We start from the raw sequence: 19,146 nt of genomic DNA on the forward strand, positions 1-19,146 counted from the left end.
AATTAAGGCTGTAACGTAACAAAATGCTTGTAAGCAAGCATTTCACAGGTAAGGTCTACTACACCTGTTGTATTCAGCATTTCACAGGTAAGGTCTACTACACCTGTTGTATTCAGCATTTCACTGTGAGGTCTACTACACCTGTTGTATTCAGCATTTCACTGTGAGGTCTACTACACCTGTTGTATTCAGCATTTCACTGTGAGGTCTACTACACCTGTTGTATTCAGCATTTCACTGTGAGGTCTACTACACCTGTTGTATTCAGCATTTCACTGTGAGGTCTACTACACCTGTAGTATTCAGCATTTCACTGTGAGGTCTACTACACCTGTTGTATTCAGCATTTCACTGTGAGGTCTACTACACCTGTTGTATTCAGCATTTCACTGTGAGGTCTACTACACCTGTTGTATTCAGCATTTCACTGTGAGGTCTACTACACCTGTTGTATTCAGCATTTCACTGTGAGGTCTACTACACCTGTTGTATTCAGCATTTCACTGTGAGGTCTACTACACCTGTTGTATTCAGCATTTCACTGTGAGGTCTACTACACCTGTTGTATTCAGCATTTCACTGTGAGGTCTACTACACCTGTTGTATTCAGCATTTCACTGTGAGGTCTACTACACCTGTTGTATTCAGCATTTCACTGTGAGGTCTACTACACCTGTTGTATTCAGCATTTCACTGTGAGGTCTACTACACCTGTTGTATTCAGCATTTCACTGTGAGGTCTACTACACCTGTTGTATTCAGCATTTCACTGTGAGGTCTACTACACCTGTTGTATTCAGCATTTCACTGTAAGGTCTACTACACCTGTTGTATTCAGCATTTCACTGTGAGGTCTACTACACCTGTTGTATTCAAGGCATGTGACAAATACAATTTGATTTTAGTACATTACATTACATTACATTATATTACATTATATACCGCAGTTGTCCAGTGTCTAAAAATTGTGAAAATGTATGTTGTCAGACTGCGCCATCTCCTGGTGACAAGTACGGCATAATATCAATAATATCAATAGTATAGCCACGACCACAGAACAAGTCAGACAGATATTTCACCGGATGTGTAAATATGAAGCATACGGTTGGCGTTTCCACTCACTACCAAATATGGTGATGAGAGGAAGCGCAGTGACCGGAAGTGTGCTTCCTAACGGAAATCTCTGCCCACTGTGATTAATCTGTTCTCATTGGAAACGACAGGCTCTGGTTTATCTTGGGTTAGTTCATTAAAATCTTTAAATTATAGATTTTTTTTGAGACGTTGCCCATTTTAAAGTGATTGTCATTTACCACACGTCGATTTATCTTTTTCCATCCCCATTCACAGCCGTAAACCAAACCTTTTGAAATGGTAATACGGTCCCTTTAAAAAAACTGTCGTAAAAAAAAAAACCTGTCACCGCACATGCGCAGAGAGACTGGAGGTGGGGAGGCAACGGCGACTGACAAAAACAACAAGAAGAACCGTTGGAACCAAGAGGAAGAGCGAGATGTCTCCATGAATACAGGCTAACTTTATTCTTACCCAGTTATTATTATTATTATTATCATCCACAACCTACCCGACTGCTGCTTTCTCACAAGGCTTGATTAGATGGTGCCGGGCCCATGAACTTGGCTAGTCAGAGCGGGGAGACCGGCTGTAGCCAGCTCCTCTTCGCCAATTTTAACCAGGACAACACGTAAGGAAGGCCGGGGTGGAAAGTGGGGGGGACAGGGGACCCCCTAACCGTTACATGATACTCGTTTTTAACGTTATTTTTTTTTTGTAATCGGTGTAGTTCAGAGGTCCCAGCTAATCTGTATCTCGACGGAGAGAGGTGCTAGTTAGCTAACTGACAAGTTGTCTGATCACGTTGTCTACTGTAGTTAGCATCCATGTCGTTAGCCAGCTAAAAACGCTAACCAGCTAGCCAGCTAAAAACGCTAACCAGCTAGCCAGCTAAAAACGCTAACCAGCTAGCCAGCTAAAACGCTAACCAGCTAGCACAAAACGCTAACCAGCTAGCCAGCTAAAAACGCTAACCAGCTCGCTAAAAACGCTAACCAGCTAGCCAGCTCAAACGCTAACCAGGCGCTAGCTAGCCAGCTAAAACGCTAACCAGCTAGAAAATTAAACCAGCTAAAACGCTAACCAGCTAGCCAGCTAAAAACGCTAACCAGCTAGCCAGCTAATACGCTAACCAGCTAGCCAGCTAAAACGCTAACCAGCTAAAACGCTAACCAGCTAGCCAGCTAAAAACGCTAGCCAGCTAAAACGCTAACCAGCTAGCCAGCTAAAACGCTAACCAGCTAGCCAGCTAAAACGCTAACCAGCTAGCCAGCTAAAACGCTAACCAGCTAGCCAGCTAAAAACGCTAACCAGCTAGCCAGCTAAAAACGCTAACCAGCTAGCCAGCTTAAAACGCTAACCAGCTAGCCAGCTAAAACGCTAACCAGCTAACAACGCTAGCCAGCTAAAACGGCAACAGCTAACCAGCTAATACGCTAACCAGCTAGCCAGCTAATACGCTAACCAGCTAGCCAGCTAAAACGCTAACCAGCTAGCCAGCTAAAACGCTAACCAGCTAAAACGCTAGCCAGCTAAAACGCTAATCAGCTAGCCAACTAAAACGCTAACCAGCTAGCCAGCTAAAGTGACTGGATAAGCAAGAAGCGTAAACTAATTGTCTAACAGAAAAAGGCCCAGGGGATCATTCCTTTAATATGACAGTGTATTGATACCTGAACCAATATCTGGTGGAAAAGGCGAGATCTCCTCTCTGTCCAGAAAGCTACGATTCCCTCTGGACCCTCATTTATAAACTGAACTTGACTTGATAGTGTGCTTATTCTCCCGGTAACTTTAGACCATGCCTATCAAATCAAATGTATTTATATAGCCATTTTTGATACATCAGCTGATATCTCAAAGTGCTGTTACAGAAATGTACATAATGCTGTATCACATCCGGGTCGTGATTGGGAGTCCCACAGGGCGGTGCACAAATTCCCGGTTTGACCAGGGTAGGCCGTCAATGGAAATACTATTTTGTTGTTAACTTCTATGGGCTACCTAGCGTCCCACCTGCGGGACGCAGCCAGTGAAATATCACGGCGGGAAATATAAAATGTCATAATTCAATTTTCTCAAACATACAACTATTTTACACCATTTTAAAGATACACTTCTCCTTGATGTAACCACATTGTCCGATTTCAAAAAGGTTTTACAGCGAAAACAAAACATTAGATTATGTCAGGAGAGTACATACAGTCGGGGGGGGGGGGTAAAAGTATTTGATCCCCCTGCTGATGTAACCGATGTGAAATGGCTAGTTAGTTTAGCGGTGGTGCGCGCTAATAGCGTTTCAATCGGTGACGTCACTCGCTCTGAGACCTTGAAGTAGGGTTGTTCCCCTTGCGTTGCAAGAGCCGCGGCTTTTTGTGGCGCGATGGGTAACGATGCTTCGTGGGGTGTCAGTTGTTGATGTGTGCAGAGGGTCCCTGGTTCGAGCCGGGTTGGGGCGAAGAGAGGGACGGAACCTACACAGTTACACAGATTTTGTACGTTTGCCCACTGACAAAGAAAGGATCAGTCTATAATTTTAATGGTAGGTTTATTTGAACAGTGAGAGACAGAATAACAACAAAATATCCAGAAAAACACATGCCAGAAATGTTATAAATTGATTTGCATTTTAATGTGGGAAATAAGTATTTCACCCCCTCTCAATCAGAAAGATTTCTGGCTCCCAGGTGTCTTTTATACAGATAACGAGCTGAGATTAGGAGCACACTCTTAAAGGGAGTGCTCCTAACCACAGCTTGTTACCTGTATAAAAGACACCTGTCCACAGAAGCAATCAATCAATCAGATTCCAAACTCTCCACCATGGCCAAGACCAAAGAGCTCTCCAAGGATGTCAGGGACAAGATTGTAGACCTACACAAGGCTGGAATGGGCTACAAGACCATCGCCAAGCAGCTTGGTGAGAAGGTGAAAACATTTGGTGCGATTATTCGCAAATGGAAGAAACACAAAGAACTGTCAATATCCCTCGGCCTGGGGCTCCATGCAAGATCTCACCTCGTGGAGTTGCAATGATCATGAGAACGGTGAGGAATCAGCCCAGAACTACACGGGAGGATCTTGTCAATGATCTCAAGGCAGCTGGGACCATAGTCACCAAGAAAACAATTGGTAACACACTACGCCGTGAAGGACTGAAATCCTGCAGCGCCTGCAAGGTCCCCTTGCTCAATAATACATATACATGCCCGTCTGAAGTTTGCCAGCTGAACATCTGAATGATTCAGAGGACAACTGGTGAAAATGTTGTGGTCAGATGAGACCAAAATGGATCTCTTTGGCATCAACTCAACTCGCCGTGTTTGGAGGAGGAGGAATGCTGCCTATGACCCCAAGAACACCATCCCCACCGTCAAACATGGAGATGGAAACATTATGCTTTGGGGGTGTTTTTCTGCTAAGGGGACAGGACAACTTCACCGCATCAAAGGGACGATGTACCGCCAAATCTTGGGTGAGAACCTCCTTCCCTCAGCCAGGGCATTGAAAATGGGTCGTGGATGGGTATTCCAGCATGACAATGACCCAAAACACACGGCCAAGGCAACAAAGGAGTGGCTCAAGAAGAAGCACATTAAGGTCCTGGAGTGGCCTAGCCAGTCTCCAGACCTTAATCCCATAGAAAATCTGTGGAGGGAGCTGAAGGTTCGAGTTGCCAAACGTCAGCCTCGAAACCTTAATGACTTGGAGAAGATCTGCAAAGAGTAGTGGGACAAAATCCCTCCTGAGATGTGTGCAAACCTGGAGGCCAACTACAAGAAACATCTGACCTCTGTGATTGCCAACAAGGGTTTTGCCACCAAGTACTAAGTCATGTTTTGCAGAGAGGGTCAAATACTTATTTCCCTCATTAAAATGCAAATCATTTTATAACATTTTTGACATACGTTTTTTTCTGGATTTTTGTTGTTGTTATTCTGTCTCTCACTGTTCAAATAAACCTACTATTAAAATTATAGACTGATCATTTCTTTGTAAGTGGGCAAACGTACAAAATCAGCAGGGGATCAAATACTTTTTCCCCCACTGTTGACAAAAATAATCACACAGCCATTTTCCAAGCAAGGACATGTGTCAATAAAACCCCAAACCACAGCTAAATGCAGCACTAACCTTTGATGATCTTCATCAGATGACACTCCTAGGACATCATGTTATACAATACATGTATGTTTTGTTCGATAAAGTTCATATTTATATCCAAAAACAGCATTTTACATCCGCGTGATGTTCAGAAAATGTAGTCCCACCAAACGACCGGTGAATGTGCACATCAATTTACAACGTTGGTCTCGATGGTGTTTTGATGCGTTGATGGTGTTTTGATACGTTGATCTTGGGTTTTGATGATTGGTGTTTTGATGCGTTGATCTCGATGGTGTTTTGATGCGTTGATGGTGTTTTGATGCGTTGGTCTCGATGGTGTTTTGATGCGTTGATCTCGATGGTGTTTTGATGCGTTGATGGTGTTTTGATGCGTTGGTCTCGATGGTGTTTTGATGCGTTGGTCTCGATGGTGTTTTGATACGTTGGTCTCGATGGTGTTTTGATGCGTTGATGGTGTTTTTTGATGCGTTGGTCTCGATGGTGTTTTGATGCGTTGATGGTGTTTTGATGCGTTGATCTCGATGGTGTTTTGATGCGTTGGTCTCGATGGTGTTTTGATGCGTTGGTCTCGATGGTGTTTTGATGCGTTGATCTCGGTGGTGTTTTGATACGTTGATCTCGATGGTGTTTTGATGCGTTGATGGTGTTTTGATGCGTTGATGGTGTTTTGATGCGTTGATGGTGTTTTGATACGTTGGTCTCGATGGCGTTTTGATGCGTTGGTCTCGATGGTGTTTTGATGCGTTGGTCTCGATGGTGTTTTGATACGTTGGTCTCGATGGTGTTTCGTGTTGGGTGATTTTTACCCGTCCCTGGTGGAGTCTGTGGAAGTGGAGTTGCTCTGGTCTTTCTGGGTAGTGAGACTTTGACAGTGTCTCTGTCTCTGTCCCCTCGGTTAGACCAGTGTCTCCAGCCTGTCTCTGTCTCTGTCCCCTCGGTTAGACCAGTGTCTCCAGCCTGTCTCTGTCCCCTCGGTTAGACCAGTGTCTCCAGCCTGTCTCTGTCCCCTCGGTTAGACCAGTGTCTCCAGCCTGTCTCTGTCCCCTCGGTTAGACCAGTGTCTCCAGCCTGTCCCTGTCCCCTCGGTTAGACCAGTGTCTCCAGCCTGTCTCTGTCTCTGTCCCCTCGGTTAGACCAGTGTCTCCAGCCTGTCCCTGTCCCCTCGGTTAGACCAGTGTCTCCAGCCTGTCTCTGTCTCTGTCCCCTCGGTTAGACCAGTGTCTCCAGCCTGTCTCTGTCTCTGTCCCCTCGGTTAGACCAGTGTCTCCAGCCTGTCTCTGTCCCCTCGGTTAGACCAGTGTCTCCAGCCTGTCTCTGTCCCCTCGGTTAGACCAGTGTCTCCAGCCTGTCTCTGTCCCCTCGGTTAGACCAGTGTCTCCAGCCTGTCTCTGTCTCTGTCCCCTCGGTTAGACCAGTGTCTCCAGCCTGTCTCTGTCTCTGTCCCCTCGGTTAGACCAGTGTCTCCAGCCTGTCCCTGTCCCCTCGGTTAGACCAGTGTCTCCAGCCTGTCTCTGTCCCCTCGGTTAGACCAGTGTCTCCAGCCTGTCCCTGTCCCCTCGGTTAGACCAGTGTCTCCAGCCTGTCTCTGTCCCCTCGGTTAGACCAGTGTCTCCAGCCTGTCTCTGTCTCTGTCCCCTCGGTTAGACCAGTGTCTCCAGCCTGTCTCTGTCCCTCGGTTAGACCAGTGTCTCCAGCCTGTCTCTGTCCCCTCGGTTAGACCAGTGTCTCCAGCCTGTCTCTGTCCCCTCGGTTAGACCAGTGTCTCCAGCCTGTCTCTGTCCCCTCGGTTAGACCAGTGTCTCCAGCCTGTCTCTGTCCCCTCGGTTAGACCAGTGTCTCCAGCCTGTCTCTGTCCCCTCGGTTAGACCAGTGTCTCCAGCCTGTCTCTGTCCCCTCGGTTAGACCAGTGTCTCCAGCCTGTCCCTGTCCCCTCGGTTAGACCAGTGTCTCCAGCCTGTCTCTGTCCCCTCGGTTAGACCAGTGTCTCCAGCCTGTCTCTGTCTCTGTCCCCTCGGTTAGACCAGTGTCTCCAGCCTGTCCCTGTCCCCTCGGTTAGACCAGTGTCTCCAGCCTGTCTCTGTCTCTGTCCCCTCGGTTAGACCAGTGTCTCCAGCCTGTCTCTGTCTCTGTCCCCTCGGTTAGACCAGTGTCTCCAGCCTGTCTCTGTCCCCTCGGTTAGACCAGTGTCTCCAGCCTGTCTCTGTCTCTGTCCCCTCGGTTAGACCAGTGTCTCCAGCCTGTCTCTGTCCCTGTCCCCTCGGTTAGACCAGTGTCTCCAGCCTGTCTCTGTCCCCTCGGTTAGACCAGTGTCTCCAGCCTGTCTCTGTCCCCTCGGTTAGACCAGTGTCTCTAGCCTGTCTCTGTCCCCTCGGTTAGACCAGTGTCTCCAGCCTGTCCCTGTCCCCTCGGGTTAGACCAGTGTCTCCAGCCTGTCCCTGTCCCTGTCCCCTCGGTTAGACCAGTGTCTCCAGCCTGTCTCTGTCCCCTCGGTTAGACCAGTGTCTCCAGCCTGTCTCTGTCCCCTCGGTTAGACCAGTGTCTCCAGCCTGTCTCTGTCCCCTCGGTTAGACCAGTGTCTCCAGCCTGTCTCTGTCCCCTCGGTTAGACCAGTGTCTCCAGCCTGTCTCTGTCTCTGTCCCCTCGGTTAGACCAGTGTCTCCAGCCTGTCTCTGTCCCCTCGGTTAGACCAGTGTCTCCAGCCTGTCTCTGTCCCCTCGGTTAGACCAGTGTCTCCAGCCTGTCTCTGTCTCTGTCCCCTCGGTTAGACCAGTGTCTCCAGCCTGTCTCTGTCTCTGTCCCCTCGGTTAGACCAGTGTCTCCAGCCTGTCTCTGTCCCCTCGGTTAGACCAGTGTCTCCAGCCTGTCCCTGTCCCCTCGGTTAGACCACTGTCTCCAGCCTGTCTCTGTCCCCTCGGTTAGACCAGTGTCTCCAGCCTGTCTCTGTCCCTGTCCCCTCGGTTAGACCAGTGTCTCCAGCCTGTCCCTGTCTCTGTCCCCTCGGTTAGACCAGTGTCTCCAGCATGTCTCTGTCCCCTCGGTTAGACCAGTGTCTCCAGCCTGTCCCTGTCCCCTCGGTTAGACCAGTGTCTCCAGCCTGTCTCTGTCCCCTCGGTTAGACCAGTGTCTCCAGCCTGTCCCTGTCCCCTCGGTTAGACCAGTGTCTCCAGCCTGTCTCTGTCCCCTCGGTTAGACCAGTGTCTCCAGCCTGTCTCTGTCCCCTCGGTTAGACCAGTGTCTCCAGCCTGTCTCTGTCTCTGTCCCCTCGGTTAGACCAGTGTCTCCAGCCTGTCTCTGTCCCCTCGGTTAGACCAGTGTCTCCAGCCTGTCTCTGTCTCTGTCCCCTCGGTTAGACCAGTGTCTCCAGCCTGTCTCTGTCCCCTCGGTTAGACCAGTGTCTCCAGCCTGTCTCTGTCCCTGTCCCCTCGGTTAGACCAGTGTCTCCAGCCTGTCTCTGTCCCCTCGGTTAGACCAGTGTCTCCAGCATGTCTCTGTCCCCTCGGTTAGACCAGTGTCTCCAGCCTGTCTCTGTCCCCTCGGTTAGACCAGTGTCTCCAGCCTGTCTCTGTCTCTGTCCCCTCGGTTAGACCAGTGTCTCCAGCCTGTCTCTGTCTCCTCGGTTAGACCAGTGTCTCTGTCTCTGTCCCCTCGGTTAGACCAGTGTCTCCAGCCTGTCTCTGTCCCCTCGGTTAGACCAGTGTCTCCAGCCTGTCTCTGTCCCCTCGGTTAGACCAGTGTCTCCAGCCTGTCTCTGTCCCCTCGGTTAGACCAGTGTCTCCAGCCTGTCTCTGTCCCCTCGGTTAGACCAGTGTCTCCAGCCTGTCCCTGTCCCCTCGGTTAGACCAGTGTCTCCAGCCTGTCTCTGTCTCTGTCCCCTCGGTTAGACCAGTGTCTCCAGCCTGTCCCTGTCCCCTCGGTTAGACCAGTGTCTCCAGCCTGTCTCTGTCTCTGTCCCCTCGGTTAGACCAGTGTCTCCAGCCTGTCTCTGTCTCTGTCCCCTCGGTTAGACCAGTGTCTCCAGCCTGTCTCTGTCCCCTCGGTTAGACCAGTGTCTCCAGCCTGTCTCTGTCCCCTCGGTTAGACCAGTGTCTCCAGCCTGTCTCTGTCCCCTCGGTTGGACCAGTGTCTCCAGCCTGTCTCTGTCTCTGTCCCCTCGGTTAGACCAGTGTCTCCAGCCTGTCTCTGTCTCTGTCCCCTCGGTTAGACCAGTGTCTCCAGCCTGTCCCTGTCCCCTCGGTTAGACCAGTGTCTCCAGCCTGTCTCTGTCCCCTCGGTTAGACCAGTGTCTCCAGCCTGTCCCTGTCCCTCGGTTAGACCAGTGTCTCCAGCCTGTCTCTGTCCCCTCGGTTAGACCAGTGTCTCCAGCCTGTCTCTGTCTCTGTCCCTCGGTTAGACCAGTGTCTCCAGCCTGTCTCTGTCCCCTCGGTTAGACCAGTGTCTCCAGCCTGTCTCTGTCCCCTCGGTTAGACCAGTGTCTCCAGCCTGTCTCTGTCCCCTCGGTTAGACCAGTGTCTCCAGCCTGTCTCTGTCCCCTCGGTTAGACCAGTGTCTCCAGCCTGTCTCTGTCCCTCGGTTAGACCAGTGTCTCCAGCCTGTCTCTGTCCCCTCGGTTAGACCAGTGTCTCCAGCCTGTCTCTGTCCCCTCGGTTAGACCAGTGTCTCCAGCCTGTCCCTGTCCCCTCGGTTAGACCAGTGTCTCCAGCCTGTCTCTGTCCCCTCGGTTAGACCAGTGTCTCCAGCCTGTCTCTGTCTCTGTCCCCTCGGTTAGACCAGTGTCTCCAGCCTGTCCCTGTCCCCTCGGTTAGACCAGTGTCTCCAGCCTGTCTCTGTCTCTGTCCCCTCGGTTAGACCAGTGTCTCCAGCCTGTCTCTGTCTCTGTCCCCTCGGTTAGACCAGTGTCTCCAGCCTGTCTCTGTCCCCTCGGTTAGACCAGTGTCTCCAGCCTGTCTCTGTCTCTGTCCCCTCGGTTAGACCAGTGTCTCCAGCCTGTCTCTGTCCCTGTCCCCTCGGTTAGACCAGTGTCTCCAGCCTGTCTCTGTCCCCTCGGTTAGACCAGTGTCTCCAGCCTGTCTCTGTCCCCTCGGTTAGACCAGTGTCTCTAGCCTGTCTCTGTCCCCTCGGTTAGACCAGTGTCTCCAGCCTGTCCCTGTCCCCTCGGTTAGACCAGTGTCTCCAGCCTGTCCCTGTCCCTGTCCCCTCGGTTAGACCAGTGTCTCCAGCCTGTCTCTGTCCCCTCGGTTAGACCAGTGTCTCCAGCCTGTCTCTGTCCCCTCGGTTAGACCAGTGTCTCCAGCCTGTCTCTGTCCCCTCGGTTAGACCAGTGTCTCCAGCCTGTCTCTGTCCCCTCGGTTAGACCAGTGTCTCCAGCCTGTCTCTGTCTCTGTCCCCTCGGTTAGACCAGTGTCTCCAGCCTGTCTCTGTCCCCTCGGTTAGACCAGTGTCTCCAGCCTGTCTCTGTCCCCTCGGTTAGACCAGTGTCTCCAGCCTGTCTCTGTCTCTGTCCCCTCGGTTAGACCAGTGTCTCCAGCCTGTCTCTGTCTCTGTCCCCTCGGTTAGACCAGTGTCTCCAGCCTGTCTCTGTCCCCTCGGTTAGACCAGTGTCTCCAGCCTGTCCCTGTCCCCTCGGTTAGACCACTGTCTCCAGCCTGTCTCTGTCCCCTCGGTTAGACCAGTGTCTCCAGCCTGTCTCTGTCCCTGTCCCCTCGGTTAGACCAGTGTCTCCAGCCTGTCCCTGTCTCTGTCCCCTCGGTTAGACCAGTGTCTCCAGCATGTCTCTGTCCCCTCGGTTAGACCAGTGTCTCCAGCCTGTCCCTGTCCCCTCGGTTAGACCAGTGTCTCCAGCCTGTCTCTGTCCCCTCGGTTAGACCAGTGTCTCCAGCCTGTCCCTGTCCCCTCGGTTAGACCAGTGTCTCCAGCCTGTCTCTGTCCCCTCGGTTAGACCAGTGTCTCCAGCCTGTCTCTGTCCCCTCGGTTAGACCAGTGTCTCCAGCCTGTCTCTGTCTCTGTCCCCTCGGTTAGACCAGTGTCTCCAGCCTGTCTCTGTCCCCTCGGTTAGACCAGTGTCTCCAGCCTGTCTCTGTCTCTGTCCCCTCGGTTAGACCAGTGTCTCCAGCCTGTCTCTGTCCCCTCGGTTAGACCAGTGTCTCCAGCCTGTCTCTGTCCCTGTCCCCTCGGTTAGACCAGTGTCTCCAGCCTGTCTCTGTCCCCTCGGTTAGACCAGTGTCTCCAGCATGTCTCTGTCCCCTCGGTTAGACCAGTGTCTCCAGCCTGTCTCTGTCCCCTCGGTTAGACCAGTGTCTCCAGCCTGTCTCTGTCTCTGTCCCCTCGGTTAGACCAGTGTCTCCAGCCTGTCTCTGTCTCCTCGGTTAGACCAGTGTCTCTGTCTCTGTCCCCTCGGTTAGACCAGTGTCTCCAGCCTGTCTCTGTCCCCTCGGTTAGACCAGTGTCTCCAGCCTGTCTCTGTCCCCTCGGTTAGACCAGTGTCTCCAGCCTGTCTCTGTCCCCTCGGTTAGGACCAGTGTCTCCAGCCTGTCTCTGTCCCCTCGGTTAGACCAGTGTCTCCAGCCTGTCCCTGTCCCCTCGGTTAGACCAGTGTCTCCAGCCTGTCTCTGTCCCCTCGGTTAGACCAATTGTCTCCAGCCTGTCTCTGTCCCCTCGGTTAGACCAGTGTCTCCAGCCTGTCTCTGTCCCCTCGGTTAGACCAGTGTCTCCAGCCTGTCTCTGTCTCTGTCCCCTCGGTTAGACCAGTGTCTCCAGCCTGTCTCTGTCCCTCGGTTAGACCAGTGTCTCCAGCCTGTCTCTGTCTCTGTCCCCTCGGTTAGACCAGTGTCTCCAGCCTGTCTCTGTCCCCTCGGTTAGACCAGTGTCTCCAGCCTGTCTCTGTCTCTGTCCCCTCGGTTAGACCAGTGTCTCCAGCCTGTCTCTGTCCCCTCGGTTAGACCAGTGTCTCCAGCCTGTCTCTGTCCCCTCGGTTAGACCAGTGTCTCCAGCCTGTCTCTGTCCCTCGGTTAGACCAGTGTCTCCAGCCTGTCTCTGTCCCCTCGGTTAGACCAGTGTCTCCAGCCTGTCTCTGTCCCCTCGGTTAGACCAGTGTCTCCAGCCTGTCTCTGTCCCCTCGGTTAGACCAGTGTCTCCAGCCTGTCTCTGTCCCTCGGTTAGACCAGTGTCTCCAGCCTGTCTCTGTCCCTCGGTTAGACCAGTGTCTCCAGCCTGTCTCTGTCTCTGTCCCCTCGGTTAGACCAGTGTCTCCAGCCTGTCTCTGTCCCCTCGGTTAGACCAGTGTCTCCAGCCTGTCTCTGTCCCCTCGGTTAGACCAGTGTCTCCAGCCTGTCTCTGTCCCTGTCCCTCGGTTAGACCAGTGTCTCCAGCCTGTCTCTGTCTCTGTCCCCTCGGTTAGACCAGTGTCTCCAGCCTGTCTCTGTCTCTGTCCCCTCGGTTAGACCAGTGTCTCCAGCCTGTCTCTGTCCCCTCGGTTAGACCAGTGTCTCTGTCTCTGTCCCCTCGGTTAGACCAGTGTCTCCAGCCTGTCTCTGTCCCCTCGGTTAGACCAGTGTCTCCAGCCTGTCTCTGTCCCTCGGTTAGACCAGTGTCTCCAGCCTGTCTCTGTCCCCTCGGTTAGACCAGTGTCTCCAGCCTGTCTCTGTCCCCTCGGTTAGACCAGTGTCTCCAGCCTGTCTCTGTCCCCTCGGTTAGACCAGTGTCTCCAGCCTGTCTCTGTCCCCTCGGTTAGACCAGTGTCTCCAGCCTGTCTCTGTCCCCTCGGTTAGACCAGTGTCTCCAGCCTGTCTCTGTCCCCTCGGTTAGACCAGTGTCTCCAGCCTGTCTCTGTCCCCTCGGTTAGACCAGTGTCTCCAGCCTGTCTCTGTCCCCTCGGTTAGACCAGTGTCTCCAGCCTGTCTCTGTCCCTCGGTTAGACCAGTGTCTCCAGCCTGTCTCTGTCCCCTCGGTTAGACCAGTGTCTCCAGCCTGTCTCTGTCCCCTCGGTTAGACCAGTGGCTCCAGCCTGTCTCTGTCTCTGTCCCCTCGGTTAGACCAGTGTCTCCAGCCTGTCTCTGTCCCCTCGGTTAGACCAGTGTCTCCAGCCTGTCTCTGTCCCCTCGGTTAGACCAGTGTCTCCAGCCTGTCTCTGTCCCCTCGGTTAGACCAGTGTCTCCAGCCTGTCTCTGTCCCTCGGTTAGACCAGTGTCTCCAGCCTGTCTCTGTCTCTGTCCCCTCGGTTAGACCAGTGTCTCCAGCCTGTCTCTGTCCCCCCTCGGTTAGACCAGTGTCTCCAGCCTGTCCCTGTCCCCTCGGTTAGACCAGTGTCTCCAGCCTGTCTCTGTCCCCTCGGTTAGACCAGTGTCTCCAGCCTGTCTCTGTCCCTGTCCCCTCGGTTAGACCAGTGTCTCCAGCCTGTCTCTGTCCCTGTCCCCTCGGTTAGACCAGTGTCTCCAGCCTGTCTCTGTCTCTGTCCCTCGGTTAGACCAGTGTCTCCAGCCTGTCTCTGTCTCTGTCCCCTCGGTTAGACCAGTGTCTCCAGCCTGTCTCTGTCTCCCTCGGTTAGACCAGTGTCTCCAGCCTGTCTCTGTCTCTGTCCCCTCGGTTAGACCAGTGTCTCCAGCCTGTCTCTGTCCCCTCGGTTAGACCAGTGTCTCCAGCCTGTCTCTGTCCCCTCGGTTAGACCAGTGTCTCCAGCCTGTCTCTGTCCCCTCGGTTAGACCAGTGTCTCCAGCCTGTCTCTGTCCCTCGGTTAGACCAGTGTCTCCAGCCTGTCTCTGTCCCCTCGGTTAGACCAGTGTCTCCAGCCTGTCTCTGTCCCTGTCCCCTCGGTTAGACCAGTGTCTCCAGCCTGTCTCTGTCCCCTCGGTTAGACCAGTGTCTCCAGCCTGTCTCTGTCTCTGTCCCCTCGGTTAGACCAGTGTCTCCAGCCTGTCTCTGTCCCCTCGGTTAGACCAGTGTCTCCAGCCTGTCTCTGTCTCTGTCCCCTCGGTTAGACCAGTGTCTCCAGCCTGTCTCTGTCCCCTCGGTTAGACCAGTGTCTCCAGCCTGTCTCTGTCCCCTCGGTTAGACCAGTGTCTCCAGCCTGTCTCTGTCCCCTCGGTTAGACCAGTGTCTCCAGCCTGTCCCTGTCCCCTCGGTTAGACCAGTGTCTCCAGCCTGTCTCTGTCCCCTCGGTTAGACCAGTGTCTTCAGCCTGTCTCTGTCCCCTCGGTTAGACCAGTGTCTCCAGCCTGTCTCTGTCCCCTCGGTTAGACCAGTGTCTCCAGCCTGTCTCTGTCCCCTCGGTTAGACCAGTGTCTCCAGCCTGTCTCTGTCCCCTCGGTTAGACCAGTGTCTCCAGCCTGTCTCTGTCCCCTCGGTTAGACCAGTGTCTCCAGCCTGTCTCTGTCCCCTCGGTTAGACCAGTGTCTCCAGCCTGTCTCTGTCCCTGTCCCCTCGGTTAGACCAGTGTCTCCAGCCTGTCTCTGTCCCCTCGGTTAGACCAGTGTCTCCAGCCTGTCTCTGTCCCCTCGGTTAGACCAGTGTCTCCAGCCTGTCTCTGTCCCCTCGGTTAGACCAGTGTCTCCAGCCTGTCTCTGTCCCCTCGGTTAGACCAGTGTCTCCAGCCTGTCTCTGTCCCCTCGGTTAGACCAGTGTCTCCAGCCTGTCTCTGTCCCCTCGGTTAGACCAGTGTCTCCAGCCTGTCTCTGTCTCTGTCCCCTCGGTTAGACCAGTGTCTCCAGCCTGTCTCTGTCCCCTCGGTTAGACCAGTGTCTCCAGCCTGTCTCTGTCCCCTCGGTTAGACCAGTGTCTCCAGCCTGTCTCTGTCCCTGTCCCCTCGGTTAGACCAGTGTCTCCAGCCTGTCTCTGTCTCTGTCCCCTCGGTTAGACCAGTGTCTCCAGCCTGTCTCTGTCTCTGTCCCCTCGGTTAGACCAGTGTCTCCAGCCTGTCTCTGTCCCCTCGGTTAGACCAGTGTCTCTGTCTCTGTCCCCTCGGTTAGACCAGTGTCTCCAGCCTGTCTCTGTCCCCTCGGTTAGACCAGTGTCTCCAGCCTGTCTCTGTCCCCTCGGTTAGACCAGTGTCTCCAGCCTGTCTCTGTCCCCTCGGTTAGACCAGTGTCTCCAGCCTGTCTCTGTCCCCTCGGTTAGACCAGTGTCTCCAGCCTGTCTCTGTCCCCTCGGTTAGACCAGTGTCTCCAGCCTGTCTCTGTCCCCTCGGTTAGACCAGTGTCTCCAGCCTGTCTCTGTCCCCTCGGTTAGACCAGTGTCTCCAGCCTGTCTCTGTCCCCTCGGTTAGACCAGTGTCTCCAGCCTGTCTCTGTCCCCTCGGTTAGACCAGTGTCTCCAGCCTGTCTCTGTCCCCTCGGTTAGACCAGTGTCTCCAGCCTGTCTCTGTCCCCTCGGTTAGACCAGTGTCTCCAGCCTGTCTCTGTCCCCTCGGGTTAGACCAGTGGCTCCAGCCTGTCTCTGTCTCTGTCCCCTCGGTTAGACCAGTGTCTCCAGCCTGTCTCTGTCCCCTCGGTTAGACCAGTGTCTCCAGCCTGTCTCTGTCCCCTCGGTTAGACCAGTGTCTCCAGCCTGTCTCTGTCCCCTCGGTTAGACCAGTGTCTCCAGCCTGTCTCTGTCCCCTCGGTTAGACCAGTGTCTCCAGCCTGTCTCTGTCTCTGTCCCCTCGGTTAGACCAGTGTCTCCAGCCTGTCTCTGTCCCCTCGGTTAGACCAGTGTCTCCAGCCTGTCCCTGTCCCCTCGGTTAGACCAGTGTCTCCAGCCTGTCTCTGTCCCCTCGGTTAGACCAGTGTCTCCAGCCTGTCTCTGTCCCTGTCCCCTCGGTTAGACCAGTGTCTCCAGCCTGTCTCTGTCCCTGTCCCCTCGGTTAGACCAGTGTCTCCAGCCTGTCTCTGTCTCTGTCCCCTCGGTTAGACCAGTGTCTCCAGCCTGTCTCTGTCCCCTCGGTTAGACCAGTGTCTCCAGCCTGTCTCTGTCTCTGTCCCCTCGGTTAGACCAGTGTCTCCAGCCTGTCTCTGTCCCCTCGGTTAGACCAGTGTCTCCAGCCTGTCTCTGTCCCCTCGGTTAGACCAGTGTCTCCAGCCTGTCTCTGTCCCCTCGGTTAGACCAGTGTCTCCAGCCTGTCTCTGTCCCCTCGGTTAGACCAGTGTCTCCAGCCTGTCTCTGTCCCCTCGGTTAGACCAGTGTCTCCAGCCTGTCTCTGTCCCCTCGGTTAGACCAGTGTCTCCAGCCTGTCTCTGTCCCTGTCCCCTCGGTTAGACCAGTGTCTCCAGCCTGTCTCTGTCCCCTCGGTTAGACCAGTGTCTCCAGCCTGTCTCTGTCTCTGTCCCTCGGTTAGACCAGTGTCTCCAGCCTGTCTCTGTCTCTGTCCCCTCGGTTAGACCAGTGTCTCCAGCCTGTCTCTGTCTCTGTCCCCTCGGTTAGACCAGTGTCTCCAGCCTGTCTCTGTCCCCTCGGTTAGACCAGTGTCTCCAGCCTGTCTCTGTCCCCTCGGTTAGACCAGTGTCTCCAGCCTGTCTCTGTCCCCTCGGTTAGACCAGTGTCTCCAGCCTGTCCCTGTCCCCTCGGTTAGACCAGTGTCTCCAGCCTGTCTCTGTCCCCTCGGTTAGACCAGTGTCTTCAGCCTGTCTCTGTCCCCTCGGTTAGACCAGTGTCTCCAGCCTGTCTCTGTCCCCTCGGTTAGACCAGTGTCTCCAGCCTGTCTCTGTCCCCTCGGTTAGACCAGTGTCTCCAGCCTGTCTCTGTCCCCTCGGTTAGACCAGTGTCTCCAGCCTGTCTCTGTCCCCTCGGTTAGACCAGTGTCTCCAGCCTGTCTCTGTCCCTGTCCCCTCGGTTAGACCAGTGTCTCCAGCCTGTCTCTGTCCCCTCGGTTAGACCAGTGTCTCCAGCCTGTCTCTGTCCCCTCGGTTAGACCAGTGTCTCCAGCCTGTCTCTGTCCCCTCGGTTAGACCAGTGTCTCCAGCCTGTCTCTGTCCCCTCGGTTAGACCAGTGTCTCCAGCCTGTCTCTGTCCCCTCGGTTAGACCAGTGTCTCCAGCCTGTCTCTGTCCCCTCGGTTAGACCAGTGTCTCCAGCCTGTCTCTGTCCCCTCGGTTAGACCAGTGTCTCCAGCCTGTCTCTGTCCCCTCGGTTAGACCAGTGTCTCCAGCCTGTCTCTGTCCCTCGGTTAGACCAGTGTCTCCAGCCTGTCTCTGTCCCCTCGGTTAGACCAGTGTCTCCAGCCTGTCTCTGTCTCTGTCCCCTCGGTTAGACCAGTGTCTCCAGCCTGTCTCTGTCTCTGTCCCCTCGGTTAGACCAGTGTCTCCAGCCTGTCTCTGTCCCTGTCCCCTCGGTTAGACCAGTGTCTCCAGCCTGTCTCTGTCTCTGTCCCCTCGGTTAGACCAGTGTCTCCAGCCTGTCTCTGTCCCCTCGGTTAGACCAGTGTCTCCAGCCTGTCTCTGTCCCCTCGGTTAGACCAGTGTCTCCAGCCTGTCTCTGTCCCCTCGGTTAGACCAGTGTCTCCAGCCTGTCTCTGTCCCCTCGGTTAGACCAGTGTCTCCAGCCTGTCTCTGTCCCCTCGGTTAGACCAGTGTCTCCAGCCTGTCTCTGTCCCTGTCCCCTCGGTTAGACCAGTGTCTCCAGCCTGTCTCTGTCTCTGTCCCCTCGGTTAGACCAGTGTCTCCAGCCTGTCTCTGTCTCTGTCCCCTCGGTTAGACCAGTGTCTCCAGCCTGTCTCTGTCTCTGTCCCCTCGGTTAGACCAGTGTCTCCAGCCTGTCTCTGTCCCCTCGGTTAGACCAGTGTCTCTGTCTCTGTCCCCTCGGTTAGACCAGTGTCTCCAGCCTGTCTCTGTCTCTGTCCCCTCGGTTAGACCAGTGTCTCCAGCCTGTCTCTGTCCCCTCGGTTAGACCAGTGTCTCCAGCCTGTCTCTGTCCCCTCGGTTAGACCAGTGTCTCCAGCCTGTCTCTGTCTCTGTCCCCTCGGGTTAGACCAGTGTCTCCAGCCTGTCTCTGTCCCTCGGTTAGACCAGTGTCTCCAGCCTGTCTCTGTCCCCTCGGTTAGACCAGTGTCTCCAGCCTGTCTCTGTCCCCTCGGTTAGACCAGTGTCTCCAGCCTGTCTCTGTCCCCTCGGTTAGACCAGTGTCTCCAGCCTGTCTCTGTCCCCTCGGTTAGACCAGTGTCTCCAGCCTGTCTCTGTCTCTGTCCCCTCGGTTAGACCAGTGTCTCCAGCCTGTCTCTGTCTCTGTCCCCTCGGTTAGACCAGTGTCTCCAGCCTGTCTCTGTCCCCTCGGTTAGACCAGTGTCTCCAGCCTGTCTCTGTCCCCTCGGTTAGACCAGTGTCTCCAGCCTGTCCCTGTCCCCTCGGTTAGACCAGTGTCTCCAGCCTGTCTCTGTCTCTGTCCCCTCGGTTAGACCAGTGTCTCCAGCCTGTCTCTGTCCCCTCGGTTAGACCAGTGTCTCCAGCCTGTCTCTGTCCCCTCGGTTAGACCAGTGTCTCCAGCCTGTCTCTGTCCCCTCGGTTAGACCAGTGTCTCCAGCCTGTCTCTGTCCCCTCGGTTAGACCAGTGTCTCCAGCCTGTCTCTGTCCCCTCGGTTAGACCAGTGTCTCCAGCCTGTCTCGCCTGTCCCCTCGGTTAGACCAGTGTCTCCAGCCTGTCTCTGTCCCCTCGGTTAGACCAGTGTCTCCAGCCTGTCTCTGTCCCCTCGGTTAGACCAGTGTCTCCAGCCTGTCTCTGTCCCCTCGGTTAGACCAGTGTCTCCAGCCTGTCTCTGTCCCCTCGGTTAGACCAGTGTCTCCAGCCTGTCTCTGTCCCCTCGGTTAGACCAGTGTCTCCAGCCTGTCTCTGTCCCCTCGGTTAGACCAGTGTCTCCAGCCTGTCTCTGTCCCCTCGGTTAGACCAGTGTCTCCAGCCTGTCTCTGTCCCCTCGGTTAGACCAGTGTCTCCAGCCTGTCCCTGTCCCCTCGGTTAGACCAGTGTCTCCAGCCTGTCTCTGTCTCTGTCCCCT

General features: G+C 54.4%; 1 protein-coding gene across 1 annotated transcript in view; it reads left to right on the forward strand.

Moving 5' to 3' along the window:
• Window positions 1-1,430: 1,430 nt before the first annotated feature.
• The window catches only part of LOC123732691 (WD repeat domain phosphoinositide-interacting protein 2), an 85,674-nt gene continuing 67,958 nt past the window's right edge, over window positions 1,431-19,146 (forward strand). Inside the window, exon 1 of the mRNA XM_045711941.1 lies at window positions 1,431-1,705. Within this exon, the coding sequence (XP_045567897.1) occupies window positions 1,632-1,705 (74 nt within the window). The 5' untranslated portion in view covers window positions 1,431-1,631. The remainder of the gene's footprint in view (window positions 1,706-19,146) is intronic.

Source organism: Salmo salar, unplaced genomic scaffold (genome assembly GCF_905237065.1).
Source record: "Salmo salar unplaced genomic scaffold, Ssal_v3.1, whole genome shotgun sequence".
Taxonomy (NCBI): Eukaryota; Metazoa; Chordata; class Actinopteri; order Salmoniformes; family Salmonidae; genus Salmo; species Salmo salar.